Source organism: Populus trichocarpa, chromosome 3 (assembly GCF_000002775.5).
Source record: "Populus trichocarpa isolate Nisqually-1 chromosome 3, P.trichocarpa_v4.1, whole genome shotgun sequence".
Classification (NCBI taxonomy): domain Eukaryota; kingdom Viridiplantae; phylum Streptophyta; class Magnoliopsida; order Malpighiales; family Salicaceae; genus Populus; species Populus trichocarpa.
Window position 1 is genome coordinate 12735647 of NC_037287.2, and position 13828 is coordinate 12749474.

The 13828-nt window shown below is 34.0% G+C and overlaps 3 protein-coding genes across 6 annotated transcripts; all 3 read right to left on the reverse strand.

The window, feature by feature from the left end:
• Window positions 1-4168: 4168 nt before the first annotated feature.
• On the reverse strand, window positions 4169-5856 carry LOC7491905 (ubiquitin C-terminal hydrolase 12). The gene is made up of 5 exons (XM_002304344.4): window positions 5553-5856; window positions 5270-5439; window positions 4875-5160; window positions 4643-4809; window positions 4169-4542 (listed from the first exon to the last, which is right to left on the reverse strand). The coding sequence occupies exons 1-5, from the start codon at window positions 5735-5737 to the stop codon at window positions 4385-4387; spliced, it is 966 nt and encodes a 321-aa protein (XP_002304380.1). The 5' UTR covers window positions 5738-5856; the 3' UTR covers window positions 4169-4384.
• Window positions 5857-6499: 643 nt separating this feature from the next.
• On the reverse strand, window positions 6500-10363 carry LOC7491906 (ATP-dependent Clp protease proteolytic subunit 4, chloroplastic). 4 transcript variants are annotated; one of them, XM_006385650.3, is made up of 3 exons: window positions 9222-10363; window positions 8185-8687; window positions 6500-6761 (listed from the first exon to the last, which is right to left on the reverse strand). In XM_006385650.3, exons 1-2 carry the CDS (start codon window positions 9629-9631, stop codon window positions 8204-8206), a joined length of 894 nt encoding a protein of 297 aa, XP_006385712.1. In that variant the 5' UTR covers window positions 9632-10363; the 3' UTR covers window positions 6500-6761; window positions 8185-8203. The 4 variants fall into 4 exon arrangements, with proteins under 4 accessions (XP_006385712.1, XP_024452755.1, XP_052307289.1 ...); XM_024596987.2 differs by having other exon boundaries at window positions 6500-6791; window positions 9222-9762; XM_052451329.1 differs by having other exon boundaries at window positions 6500-6757; window positions 8181-8687; window positions 9222-9762.
• Window positions 10364-11241: 878 nt separating this feature from the next.
• On the reverse strand, window positions 11242-13346 carry LOC7491907 (uncharacterized). Its single transcript, XM_002304346.4, has 2 exons — window positions 13059-13346; window positions 11242-11953 (listed from the first exon to the last, which is right to left on the reverse strand). Exons 1-2 carry the CDS (start codon window positions 13337-13339, stop codon window positions 11350-11352), a joined length of 885 nt encoding a protein of 294 aa, XP_002304382.2. The 5' UTR covers window positions 13340-13346; the 3' UTR covers window positions 11242-11349.
• Window positions 13347-13828: the final 482 nt, after the last annotated feature.

The following is a 13828-nucleotide window of genomic DNA, read 5'->3' on the forward strand; positions in this document are numbered from 1 at the left end:
GTATCTTTCTTTAGGTCCTTCTAGTTTATTGGCATGCGCTCCGTCATAGTCCGGGTAATTTTTTTAAAATATAAAAATATATTAAAAATATATGATATTTTTTTTGGCAATGTCATTAAATTCAGAGAAGTATATAGATCTTAAAATTTATCAACTTGACTCCTTGTTTAACTTGAGTTTTCAATTAAATCATATCAAAGTTGATTCAATGTGAATCGATTGATTTCATAGGTCTAAGAGCAAATCAGATGACTGATAAAAACATGTGTTAGCTTATAAAGGTATTCTAGTAATTAAACCATGCAAAAAAATATAAATAGACAGTAGTAACCTCAATCAATTTATATATGACTAATCCACAATAATTAAAGGAGAGTGAGTGTGAAAGTTTTTGAATGATAAAATGGTAAATTTACTATTTTAATCCATAGTAATTGGTCCAAACAAATCTTCTAAACTTGGGTTAATAATTTAATTCACAACCCATGAAATCGCATACCGAGTTCAATTAAGATGATCAATTCTCAACTAATTTAACATAGAAGGATGCAATTGGAAAAAAAATTATTATATTAAAAAACTTACCATAAGCAAAAAAAAAATAGTAATAAAAATCTGACAGACTAAGAAATTGAAGGAGAATGAAATTGAAAAAAAAATTAGAAATTAATTAAAATAAAACAAATAGGAGTAAAAAAAGAGAGACGAAATGAAAAGAAAACACACTTGAAGGGCTAATCTACAAATTTGGAGGGAAATATATTCTTAGGAGGAAAGAGAAAATAAGGAATAAAAGGAAGAAAAGTTTGTCGGTGCCGCACTGAAGGTCTGTTTATTGGCTACACAATGCATAGAAAGAAATAGAACGCTGAGACAAATCAAATGACACAACAAAATAATAATTTTGACCACCGGAGTTAGTTGCACGCGCTGTCTGAAGACAATGGAGCAACGAACACGTGCAACTAAAGCATTAACAACTTTTTAATTTATTTTTTATAAAAATACCACATTGCCTCTGGAACCAAAAAATTATGGTGAAAAAACCATTGTGAAATGATGAATGAGCCCTTGCAATCAAGCTTTTGAAAATTTAATTCCAAGGATAAAAAAGTCATTACATTGTAGTAAAAAATGTGAAATATCAAAAAAGCCCCTAGACCAAAGTTAGTTGTTTTTTTTTTTAACTTTTAAGGGCAATAAAGTGATTTTACTATAAAAAAAACTTATGAAAAGATCAAGATGCCCCGAAACAATTTTAGAATGATAAATGAACCAAGTGAAAAGACCATTATACCCCTTGAAGATATTTTTTGTGATTTTTTTAAAGGGCAAAATTGTAAATTCACTATTACAATCTATAATAAATCAAGGTATATGCACAATACTCTTCTCGCGTGTTGTAGTTTTGTTTTTTATAATGACTATCTCGTACACATGGATTAAAAAAATTATCACAACCCTTGGTACATGAAAATTTAATTTCAAAGAATCCTTAATTGTCATATTTTGTAAATTGAAGAACCCTCAATCCTACTTTGAAAGATTACAAGATTTTTTTGAAGCTTTTATAGTGAGAAGTTAAAAAGTTAAAATTAAGATGTTAAGACACCATAGCTTTAAAAGAGAAGAAATCTTAGATTAAATGGGGTTTTAAGCCAAACTTGCTCCGCTGAACCGAGGTCCAAGGCTGAAGTTTGGGTTTGAATTTACTATAAAATATTTTTTAAGTTTATAAAGAATTATTATTTACTAGCCCATTTGTTATTTGTCTAACTTATGAATAAACAGTCTATATAGTTTTTTTAAGATGAACAATTAAAAAAAAAAAACAAAAATTCATATTTTCAAGCGAAAAATAATCAAGTTAATTTTGTTTTATAGCAAACAATTAAGGTTGATAGATGACATGAATTAATTACCAGAATTAATTCTATATCAATTTTGATTCCGATATCCGATATAAAAGGAGGCTGAATGAAGAGTGTTTAACACATATTTTTAGACTTTTCTTCACCTCAATTTTTTCAAGATTGTTTTCCTTAAGTTCATATTCTATTTTTTCTCTGTTTTTTTTTTTTTCACTCTAAAGCTTAGGTTAGGTTATATTAAAGATAGATTTTGAGTTATATTTTATATGTTTCGTGGAACTTATTTAGGATTGTAGCTAATTAAGGTGGTGGTGCTAAAATTCTACAAGACTGATTATAATTATTCTATTTACACAAATTATGAAATCTTAAAGATAAAAGATTGATAATGAATAACAACAAATCTTCATCTAATTCAAATTTTATGTGCTCCATAGTGCCGTAATCAAGAATTCTTGGTTAATACCTTTCATGTAATTCTCTAACCGTTAAACTAAACAAGAATTACTTGAATTGACATTAGATTCTTTTACTTAGATTAATATTTTCAGGATGTTTAAGGCACTTGCCTAGGACGGAAACAAGGCGGCACACGCAAGCAATTACCTAAGCGAACATTAGTCTTGTACTAATTCATTAGTTAATAATGCTAAATAGGTAATCTAAAAAATTCATTAGCAAATACTTAATACTCCCCCAAAAGAATGGCATCATTTTGCATCTTTGACCGGGCGATTATTACTAAACGAAGACTCGTTGATCAAATCAGTCAGAATCAAGATCATAGCCGTTAATTAGAAATAGAATGTATAGAAAGCAAACCACAGGCCAATGATAATCTGTGCGAACTACTGCCAGCAACAACTGCTTCAGGACAGTTCAGCATCTTTCGTGTTTTGTTAAATTTTGATGATGCAATGTTTAGCAGCTACCAAACCCACAAACCAGAATAATTCGACAGAATATGAGGATCTACCGACAGAGTGACTATAGAAATGAATGAATTGAGTCAATAACTCTGGGTTCGAGAAGCCGGCAATCTATTGTTTTTAAGTTGAAAGACTCGGGACAGCTAGGTTATGACATACTGAACAGTGCATGGTTTAGAGTGACATTTGTAACCTAAACTGCAAGTAATCCTGTTAATAATTAGCTAGTAATGTGTTTGTTCTGTTTTTTTAATGCATGAATCTCAATATCTCAGGCATTTGGTACAATGTGCAGGTTGGCAGGCCAGTGTTCTAATGTTTCAGGCAGAATTCTCCCTTGTACTTGAAGCTCCATCGTTGAAGAATCAGCATCATGACTGCCAATCAACCCAGGAAATATCCCAGATCAAGAGGGGGCGGAACGCCAAAAAAGAATTTAATCAGCATCCGGGGATAAATCATGTGCAATTGGTTGTTAATAATTATTGAAAAGATTTCGTGAGAGCTCTTGGAAAACTCTGTACACACAGTGACAAAATCTTGAAATGCGTGCAAGTGTCCACAAAATAAGAAGCTTGGAATATTCAACTCCTTTAATGAACAATCACAAGAGGAAAGCAAGAATTCTTGCTTAGATTTACCTTGTCCTCAAGATTAAAATACCTGTCACGTTAGCTTCCTAATGAGCTAATACGCCTCCTTTATCATTTCCAGCTATCAGGACATAGAAGTTGGAGATAAGTAGACAACTCAACATTGCAAAGCATCACTTCTTACAAAGCTAGCGATTAATTATATTTCCTATATATATTTTACTGTTGACAGGTCTAAACTTCCAAAAACAAAACAAAAAAAAGGTGCCATAAAGGCATAATTAGATGGTGCCAGGATGTAAATTCCTGCTAGTAAGATACTCGGTCAATCGAGTAAGCATGCAGGCAGAAAAGTAACATACTCATATTGTGATTGTATACAAAATACTGCCAGACATGATGAAGCTTAATTTAGCAGCGTCTTTTTTGTACCCCAACCAAATTTCAAGTTCATCAAAACAGGTTTCAGGTCCTTAATAATAACAAATCTGTAGCATCTTGCAGAGCTATTAAATTCATGATTGAGGTCATATGTCATTTTCTCATTGTTTAAAAATATTTCATCTTAAAGTTTTTTTATAAGTTAACTTATATTTTTATCGGTCTTTCAGGATATCGTTGAATTAATTCGAGTTTGTTTTTGTTAATGTGTTTATTTTTAGTTTGTGGGCAAGATTATAAAAATATAAATTTACTGGTTTTCCTCTTTGCTCTTGTGTTTTTTTTTTTTTTTGGTTATAGAAGGTTGTACTTCAAAGCAAATATAAAAACAGAAGCAAAAATAAACACACACTCTTAGTTATAGGATATAAAAGTTGTTGAGAAATATGCAGGGAACAACATTAAGAATTAGAACAGCTTAAAGAATATGGACAATCAACACTCCCAATTCAAAGACAAGGCAGCCTTTTTGCCATCGAATTCTTGACTTACAATAGTTTCTGAATATCAAATTTTAGGAGTATTGGCACACATGATCGTACGAGCAACTTCAGGAGAATTCCTTGACCACCGTTATCACATGAATTTGTACCTCAACAGCCAAAGTATCATTAACTAGAAATCCCTTTGGAAGGGCGTTGACGTCATCGAGAGACATAAAGTTTAGGTGACCCCAGTCCTTGATTGAATAAGAAAAATGGGAATAGGCTGCAGCACATCGATTAAACCATTTATCAGTAAAAATAAAACTTGACAGAACAATTTTTCTTTTCTTTTCTAACAATCTAAGCAGAAGTTGTGAATTGACCTTTTTTTTCGATATGTTTTCCGAAAAGTTGGTCTTTCACACGCAGCATGTATTCAGCATACGTTGTTCGTCCACATGGAAGAGTTTCAAAATCCTCCATTTTTAAGTAGATAGACAAGCTTTTTCCTTTCTCTGTTGAATTCCCTTTCGGATAAACCAGCAAAGCCCTACGTTGAAAACAAATTAATACACACATACCAATAAATATAGCATTTCATTTAATCTTACGTACCATTTGTACCCTCCAAAAGAAAAAACTTGGGACTTGTAAGATTCTTGATCCAGTGCTGAAAAGTTCTGAATTTTCCAGGTAAAAGTGTCGCTGACAGGTTGGTTAACCAAGGTCAAGCATTCACCTTTACCAGTAGGTTTAATAACAAAAATCTCAGCTCCAAATATGCAACGATCATCAATTAGATATCCCTTTGACTCGTCATTGAAAATAGTCAGAGGGATTAATTGGTCAAAACCCAATTCTGTTTTCATTCCATGAAAGCGTCTTACCCTTCCTTTAGCATCTGATCAACAAACGTTTCAAGTCCTTAATGTGTGCAAGAATAATTGAATAAAAACAATGGTTAAGCCCTGTCTCAGAGGACCATTTGATCAAGTTGTGTGCTAGCTTACATTGGATAGTCAAGTATTTGTCTTGGATTTGGTTATAAACAAACAATCTGAAGTTCACGTTGACCTCCCAGCCAAAAGGGAGTGCATTTGAATTGGAAAATGCCAAATATAGAGATATGTGTCCATCCCCATTGTTTTTCTTGTTTCCGTTAGGATAGAGACGTAATCTCCTGCAGTTCAAAAATCTTAATCATGGAAAGAAAGGAAACATGGTAAATGCAGAGGAAGAGAAAGACACCATTTGAGGCCAACCATGCATGGAACTGAAGTTAAGCCCACATACCATTTGTAGCTGCCAACTTCGAAGTCACCTGATTCGAAGTTGTCTATCTTTGCATTTGCAAGTAGGGAGAAGTTTTCGATCTTAAATGTGTAGTGAGCCGGAGGAAGATCCCTCGTTGACCTTGTAATTTCAGCTAGATCATCTCTAGGAGGAATTTTAACTTCCATGACTGGTTCTGGGGCCATGTTTTGTTGATTATTGCTCTTTGTTCTACTTTTTGTGTGGATAGAAATGGTGTTAAATTTGCCAATTTAATATTGCTCAAGCAATTAAGCATTTTTTTCCCCACCCTTGGTTTAAGGAAAGGGAGCGGGCAAGGAAAGAAATGTATAGAATCCATGGAGAAAGGAAATAGGAAAAGCATATAACGATTCTTTCCAAAACGGAAGAAGCCGTGTTGTGTCTCAAGGACGTAATAGACGTGCTTTTAACGTTTCAAGAATAAAAACATAATGTGACTTATTCGAGTCTTCTCTCGGTCACTTTGCTGTTTTCCCCTATGGTGGAATGTCAAGCAAAGAAATGCGAAGAGACTAAACACAAAGAGGGCAGCAATGCTCAGCGATTATGCATTCATCTGCTCAGTTCATCGAATTAGAATTTAGAATACCGTTCCGTCCACCCCACCAAATTAGATCAGATTGGTCTCACCGGCAGAAGCAAAGCTCACTAGGACTACTGTGGAAATCACTTTTCTTTTCTCAATTGGGATAGGGGATGGGTTGGAACCTCAAACTCTTGGGAGTTGGTGTTAAAGGATCCTAGCATAAAGTTTGCATCGGCATAAAGTGCCATCAAAATCCTGTATTCAACCCCAAAAGATCCACTACCCTTTATACATGCAACTGGCACTAAATGAACGATCACAGTAAGAGTGGAATGATGGTACGCTTTTCACTTTTTGAGTATTAGGATTTGAGTCACTCGCCCTTTCCCTGACTGAATCATATCAAATCAGTGCCAACATTTTAAAGCTCAATCAGTTGCAATAGTATTCATAAGTGAGGTACAAAATGAGGACGATAATCAAATAATTCTCTTTTAATGGAGAATTTATTAAAGTAACAAACAAGATATGGAAACAGCTTATCAATCCACTGAATTTGATGTGGTCCGGCTGGTCAGCAAAGCAAGAAAAACTGTTTCAACTCCCGCAGGTGACCATTCAAACGCATGGACAATCCGTCAACTCCAAACCGTGATGTGTACCTGGCTAAGAGAATTTCAAAAGGAAAAAATCTGATTCATGTTTAGAAGTTTCATTGATCATCATGCACACCAACATAAAAAACTACATCATAGCACTAAGCTTTTATCCTATAGTTTTTATGAGTGACGAAGAGGATTGAAAATGTTGTCAAGCTTTACATTATTATACACAAGTATTTCAACGACAAGGAGGCCTTAAACAATTCAAAATGACTACAGCCAGTCAACAATAGGCAAGGAAGTAACTCGAGTTTTTAGTATTCTTTTTGTTTATCATTATTTACTCTCTCTTTTTTTCCACTAAGAAACAAAGGGAGGGACCATAAACCATCTCATGTTTCAGTGATGGTGCAAGTTTGCCCTCTTGCATCAATCTTATCATCCAGCACGCAGAAATATAAAAACACAGAAAAATCTGTTAACTCTTCCCACTGCACTGTAACTAATATTAAAGTAGTTAAAAATAACAATGTCCAGTCTAAGCAATGGGATTACTAAATGACCAAAGGTGTTGAGAATCTAGAACCCATCCCTTACTGCCAGGTGCCAAGCTCCGGCATTGTACTTTCCAAGCAGAATGACAAACTAGCTGGGCTTGACAACATAAAACAACAAGCATCCTTTTCATGACAATATCCAAACTGCCCTAAAGAGAATGACAAGCATAAAAGAAATTGAAAAAAAAAAGTAACCACTTAGTCAGCCCCAACTAGTTTGGGATTGAGATTTAATTGAGTTGAGTGGACTTATTGGAGATCAAAATTGTAACTGCACTGGTTTACTTTGTAAGCAGTCAATTTCCAAGTGCCTACTTGATCAAATCCATGGGTTTAGAGCATTATAGCAATTTGGTTCTTACCATTTGTATTATAATTAGCTGCTTCTATCAGACTAGCTACAAATTCTGTAAGACACTATGATTCCTTTAATTCTCATTCAAGAGTGAAGGAAAAGAAGGCGCTCGATGCTGCAGCACCAAAAGAATTTGTATGTTTTTTATAACAATGATTCCACATTCTTTCTCAAGTAAAATAGGGTTTAGCCTGCAAAATATCTGGGCAAGTCTATAATGAAGGTTACACAACACAATATGGAAGGGAACTGCCTAGTTTCTTTTTAGCAAACCTGATTCTTTTGATCCATTCCTGGCTTTCACTGAGCTGTTTCCTCTCCAATTCATAACGAGAATGAATTAGGTATTGCACTCTAAAAATCTATTTTATTTCTTGGAAATATACTGAGAACCCATGTCAAACCAGCCATTTACATTTTAAGAAGGCATTGTTTTATCTAAAATGAGAAAACATTTTACAAAGACATACATGTAACCATTTCCTACATCTGTTCTCAGAGAAACCCAGTTTGGGCATGTAATTCTTAAAGCTTCATGAACATTGCAAGGAACACATTAAGAGTAAGATACCTGTAAAGGATGCTCTGGGCTAGTATATCTCATCATCAGGGACATCAGGATTCAAGAATTTCATTGGATCTTTACGCATGTCCTCATAATTCAGGGTCGGTGTCACTCTTTCTGGCACTGGAGCCAAAGGAATGATGCTATCTCTATCAATAACTCCATCAATTATTCCATATTCAACTGCTTCAATTGGAGACATGTAACGATCTCTATCCATATCTTTTTGCACTTGCTCAACCGTGCGACTAGTGAAACCTGAAACAATTCTAATTATATTATTCTTGTTATGCATAATTTCTCGTGCTTGAATTTCCACATCTATTGCTTGCCCACTAGCTCCTCCAAGAGGTTGATGAATCATTATCCGTGTGTTGGGCATTGCAAAACGTTTGCCTTTCGTTCCACCTCCAAGAATTATAGAAGCTGTTGAAGCTGAAATGCCAAGGGCAATTGTGGAAACATCAGCCCTCACAAGCTGCACCACGTCATAGATAGCCATTGAAGCACTGTGCATAATATCATTAAAAGCTGATCAGCAAGTGAACAAAAAAAACAAAATGGTAAAAAAGGAAATAGATTTTCTTTGCCCTAGATCACCCAAGTGGATCTATCATCTACAAACACACTTCTCAAATTTATGGCTCTTGTTCACTTTTATATGTTGTTTATTTTCCCGTTCCCACAATATCAAGATGAAACTAACCATCAATCTATAATCAGTTCTCTTGCAAATGTGAAGCCTCGAATCATAACTAATGACTGTTTAATTATATAAACTAGACTCACTTGGATGCATTCTACAACAAATAACCATTCCAAAGAATTTCAATACCATTTTTTTCCCCTGGAATAGGATTAAAACCCCATGCGTTTCACTAATCCCACTTCAATTCAATCACTTGAACCAACCACACACTGCTTTAATAAACAAGATAAAAAATCTAAGTATCCATCTTTCCTATAAAAAAAAGAGCAGTAAAAAAGATTCAAACTTTGAGCTCAAAATAAGAAAATGAAAAATGGATATTGTTTAGGATTACCTAAGAGAACCACCAGGACAGTTAACGAAGAGACGGATATCTTTAGTAGGATCCTGGGCATCAAGAAGCAACAGCTGACTAATAATAGCATCAGCCACGAAATCATCTATATTGTTCCCTAGAAACACAATCCTTTCCCTCAACAAGAGGCCCATAGCGTCCGTCTCGGCCCCTCTCATGGAGGTGGCCGGTGTTTGAGGGGAGGCCAGTTGGGGAATTGGGGTTAAGGTTAGGGAGGATTTAAGGGAGGTTTTGAGAGGTGAAAGTTTTGGAGAAGATGGTGTTAGGGGTTTGAAAAGGAAGGGGAAAGGTGAAGCAGGTGGTTTTAGGTTGTGGTGGGGAGAGAGAGTGGGTTTTAGAGAGGAAAAGAGCGGGGTTGCTGTGGAGGAAGAGAGCGAGAGCAAATCCATGGCTCAAGTTTTGGGTGAGACTGTGAGGGGGTGAGGGAGGGATTGCTGGGATAGTTAAGCAAAGGGTAGATACTGGAGAGACCTCTGTCTGTATTTTTCCCTGTACATTTGTTTTTTCCTTTTTCTCGAGTTGATGTTTTAAATGCTGTCGTTTCATGCTTTGCTTTCTCTTTTCTTTTTCTTTTTCTTCAATTATTTTAAGAAATTATTAAAAATCCCCTGCTTCTTAAACGCTTGATAATTATTGTTTGAAAGAGCGAAAATGCTTAGAAACATATAATTATTCTCTTCAACTAAAATCCTTTTCTTATCTCTTTAAAATCTTCAAATATCCTAAATTTATCATAAAAATTCATTTTTATTTGTCATAAAAGTTATTTTAGTAATCTTACTGTTAAAAAAAAGCAAAAAACCTCTTTGCCTCTATAAATTTGAAAATGACAAATTTATCCTTTTGAAAAGTCAATAATACCCTTAATTGCAAGCTCCTTTTATGTGTGTAAAAAGAAGGGTAAAAAAGAAAAAAAACACAGAAAACATTCACAATGTTTTAGATTTTCAGTTAATGTTAGTTAAAATAATAAGCAGACTTCTTTTTCATATTATCTTTTCTAATTTGAATTAACATTAGTGAAAAACAAATTCTCACGGATTCAAAATTGATGATTTGCTTAACCCTAGAAAGAATTAATGATTTGTATACATGAAAGTTAGATTTTAAATACCCTAAATATTACAATAGTAACTTACGAGATAGAGTATGATTATATTTTAGTAAGTTATCAATTTTTTTTAACATTAAAAATATTCAGGCAGCTAATATACAAATCAAAATAAATTATAAAACTTAGTTATTTATTAATTTAATATTAAAAAATAAAAGTAAAAAAATCAATTAAAAATAGAACTAGAAAAAAATAATTTAAGTCAACCCGAGTTAAACTGTTAAATTTATGACTCATATCATTAGATCGGAATAATCCTATAAAAATTAAATTGAATTAAATTATGAAACCAAATTCTTAATCAACCCGATATTGAATAATTAAATTTTTAAAAAAATTCAATTAAAAAAGAATACAAAAAACAACCAGATTCAACTCGGGTTAACACACTAAACTCGTGATCTGAATCATAAAATCAGAATAACCTTATAGAAAACAAACTAAAAATTGATTTTAGTCAACTCGGGTTAACCAACCAAACCCGCAATCTGAGTCATGAGATTGAGATGACTTCATGGAAAACAAATCGAATAAATTATAATACACAATTCTCAATTAATCTAATATTAAAAGGTAAAATTAAAAAAAAATCAATTTAAAAATCTACTCGAATCAACTTAAATTACTTCGTCAAACTTGTAATTCGAGTCATAAGATCTAGATAATCTCATATACAATAAATCAAAACAAATCATGAAACTTAATTCTCAATAAATAAAATGTTAAAAAATAAAATTGAAAAAAAATATAACTCAGGTTATAAAACTTAAATAACTTCATAGAAAACAAACTAAAACAAATCATAAAATCTAATTTCTGATGAATAAAATATTAAAAAATAAAATTAAAAAAAAAGCATTAAAAAAAAAAAGTAAAAACAACGAGTTAATCGACTTAAAGCCATACCAAAGATATACTCTCAAGAGTCAAGACAACATTGATGCCGGAGTGTTGATTAAGAGGTTAGTTAGCCCACTATCTTCTATACTATCCTTACAGATTTTCTTCCTGAGTGTCATCTGCACTCAGAAGATGATTAAGTGCTACTCTGGCTCTTTTCGGTTCCGATGAAGTTTCCTTAGCATCATCTTCTTCGCCCTTCCTCTTTACATTTCTATTCTCCTGTTCTTCATGCTCTCCAGCATTAGCTTCACCACCAGAATTCTCTGATTTATCCTGCAACGATGTCTTTGGTTCAGATGCTTCAGGTTTGTCTTTTCCGTCCAAGGTTCCTTTCTTAGGTGTCCTTTCGCTTTCTTCCAGAAACACGTGGATTTCTTCATTGGTTGCCAGATCAAGAGGAGTCATTCCTGCTTTTGTCCTGACATTAAGGCTTGCTCCTTTCCTTACCAAATACTTGACTAGCTCCAGATGGGACCCTTGAACAGCATAGTGAAGTGGAGTAAGGCCCTTTCTGGTGGACGCTTTGATGGAGGCCCCAGATGAAAGCAGAGTTCGGACAACTTCTGAATGGCCCTTTTGGGCGGCAAAGTGAATTGCTCCCATGTCATCCATGGCAGCAGCACCAACATCAGCCTTGTGCTTACAGAGATAACTCACCACCTCTGCCTGCCCTGACCATGCTGCTAAATGCAATCTATGAAACGAGGGTACAGTGTCAAGGAAGAAAAATTCTAAAACCCAGCAATTTCAGTATCTTTTGGAGTTCTGAATAGAAATTAGCATGAAACACCAGAGCCAGCATATTCATGAAAGAAAAGAAGAAAATGAAGAACATATAAAACTAAAGACGAAAAACTACACAAATAATGTCTGACATGATTATTCTCTTATTTCATTTCACGACACAAGTTTAAATGGTTCACGATTAGATAGGACATTAGCAAACATCTTTATTTGTAGTAAAAGCTCGAATTGTTAATTTCAAGACACCTTTCCTTGAACTATAAATTTCAATTATGCAAGATAAGGCACACAAGCCTGCAGATGGATGGAGAGCACACATTGGACTTCACTCCAGTCAATCCATCTACTTTCATTCCAGTATTTTCTCGTCTATAAATGCTTCGTATCTACTTATTCCTCATGCTACCTAGAAATTTTAATAGACAGCAAAACAAACAAGCTAAATAGAAATGAAGCCAGACACGGACATACAAAAGACAGAAAATTTCATTTACTCTTCGAGTCCTTTCTGAATTCCGAGGATAATTGGACAACAAAAAAGATTGTCTGGCTCACATCTCTTGTCTCAGTAATGGGGAATCAGCTCTAGTTCAAGCAAGATTGTCAAGTCATCATCAAATAAACCCAAAAAAAAAAACTTGCCTTGTCTATTCAGAAGGCCTATGCTTCTCGATAAGTAATTAGTTCAGAGAAATTTACTGAAAGAAGTTTGGATGATAATCTACCACTTTACAAATTGAAAATGGAAGTTGAAAACATCACAACAGATTAGCATTAAATTATCCATAGCAAAACACAACGAAAACCCACAAATCTTTTTTGACTTCGCACCTATCTAGTACAAAGAAATATGAGTATGAAAGAAACCCATGTTTTATTCAACCAATTAAGTACAAGAAGTATCCAATCAAAGTAAGCGTACTCTAAAAGCTAGCAAAATCTTGAATATGCTATTAACTGGATCATGTTAAGCCCGAAATACTAGGGAAAAAAATGATGATTAAAATACTAAATAAAGGATTAAGAAAACGAACAAGGAAAAGGGAGGAGGATACGGGGTTCTAGAGTGCTTATCTCTAGAGTTAATAGCCAAAGGGTTTGAGCTGACAATTGACTCAACCGCTTTCATGTCACCGGACCTCGCCGCAGCGTGAAGCTCCGTGTCTCCTCCTCCTCCTCCTCCTCCTCTGTTTCTACCCATTTTATTCTCCGAGTCTCTTTCTTTCTGATTCATGTAGCAGAAAATGGTGAGATAGTGCATAATACATATTGACAGGTTGATTAGCTTTTGTTGGGTCGGGCTCTCAGTTGGGCTGAAGCATCTGTATTCGGGCATCGGTAGAGCTTTTATTTTCTTACGCCATCGATTGGGTTTGAGCTAATTACCAGTCCCTGTATTTATTAAGACTAAATCCTTAGTCCTTGTAGCATATAAGAATTAATTGAATAGTTCTTTTACCTCCTCCTCCTCCTCCTCCATCTTCTTTATTTTTTTCTTCCTCCAAAAATTAAAGAAAAAAATAGTTAAATTGACAAAAGGAATAAATTATTCCTTTGAGTTCATATTGATTGGGAGTTAGTGCCAATATCCTTCATTGTTGATGAATTAAATCTTGTCCCTGTTATTTTTATATGACATTTTGGACATTGAAAATAAGATGTATCACACGAATTAAAATGAATTATCAAGCTTTAAATTACATGAACATAAGAAATTAAAAAAAAAAATCAGTGACGAAATGAATATCTTGAGATTAATACCAAAATAAAAATTTCTAAAAGGATCAAAATGAAAAAAAAAAATTGCAATGTTATAGTGAACAGT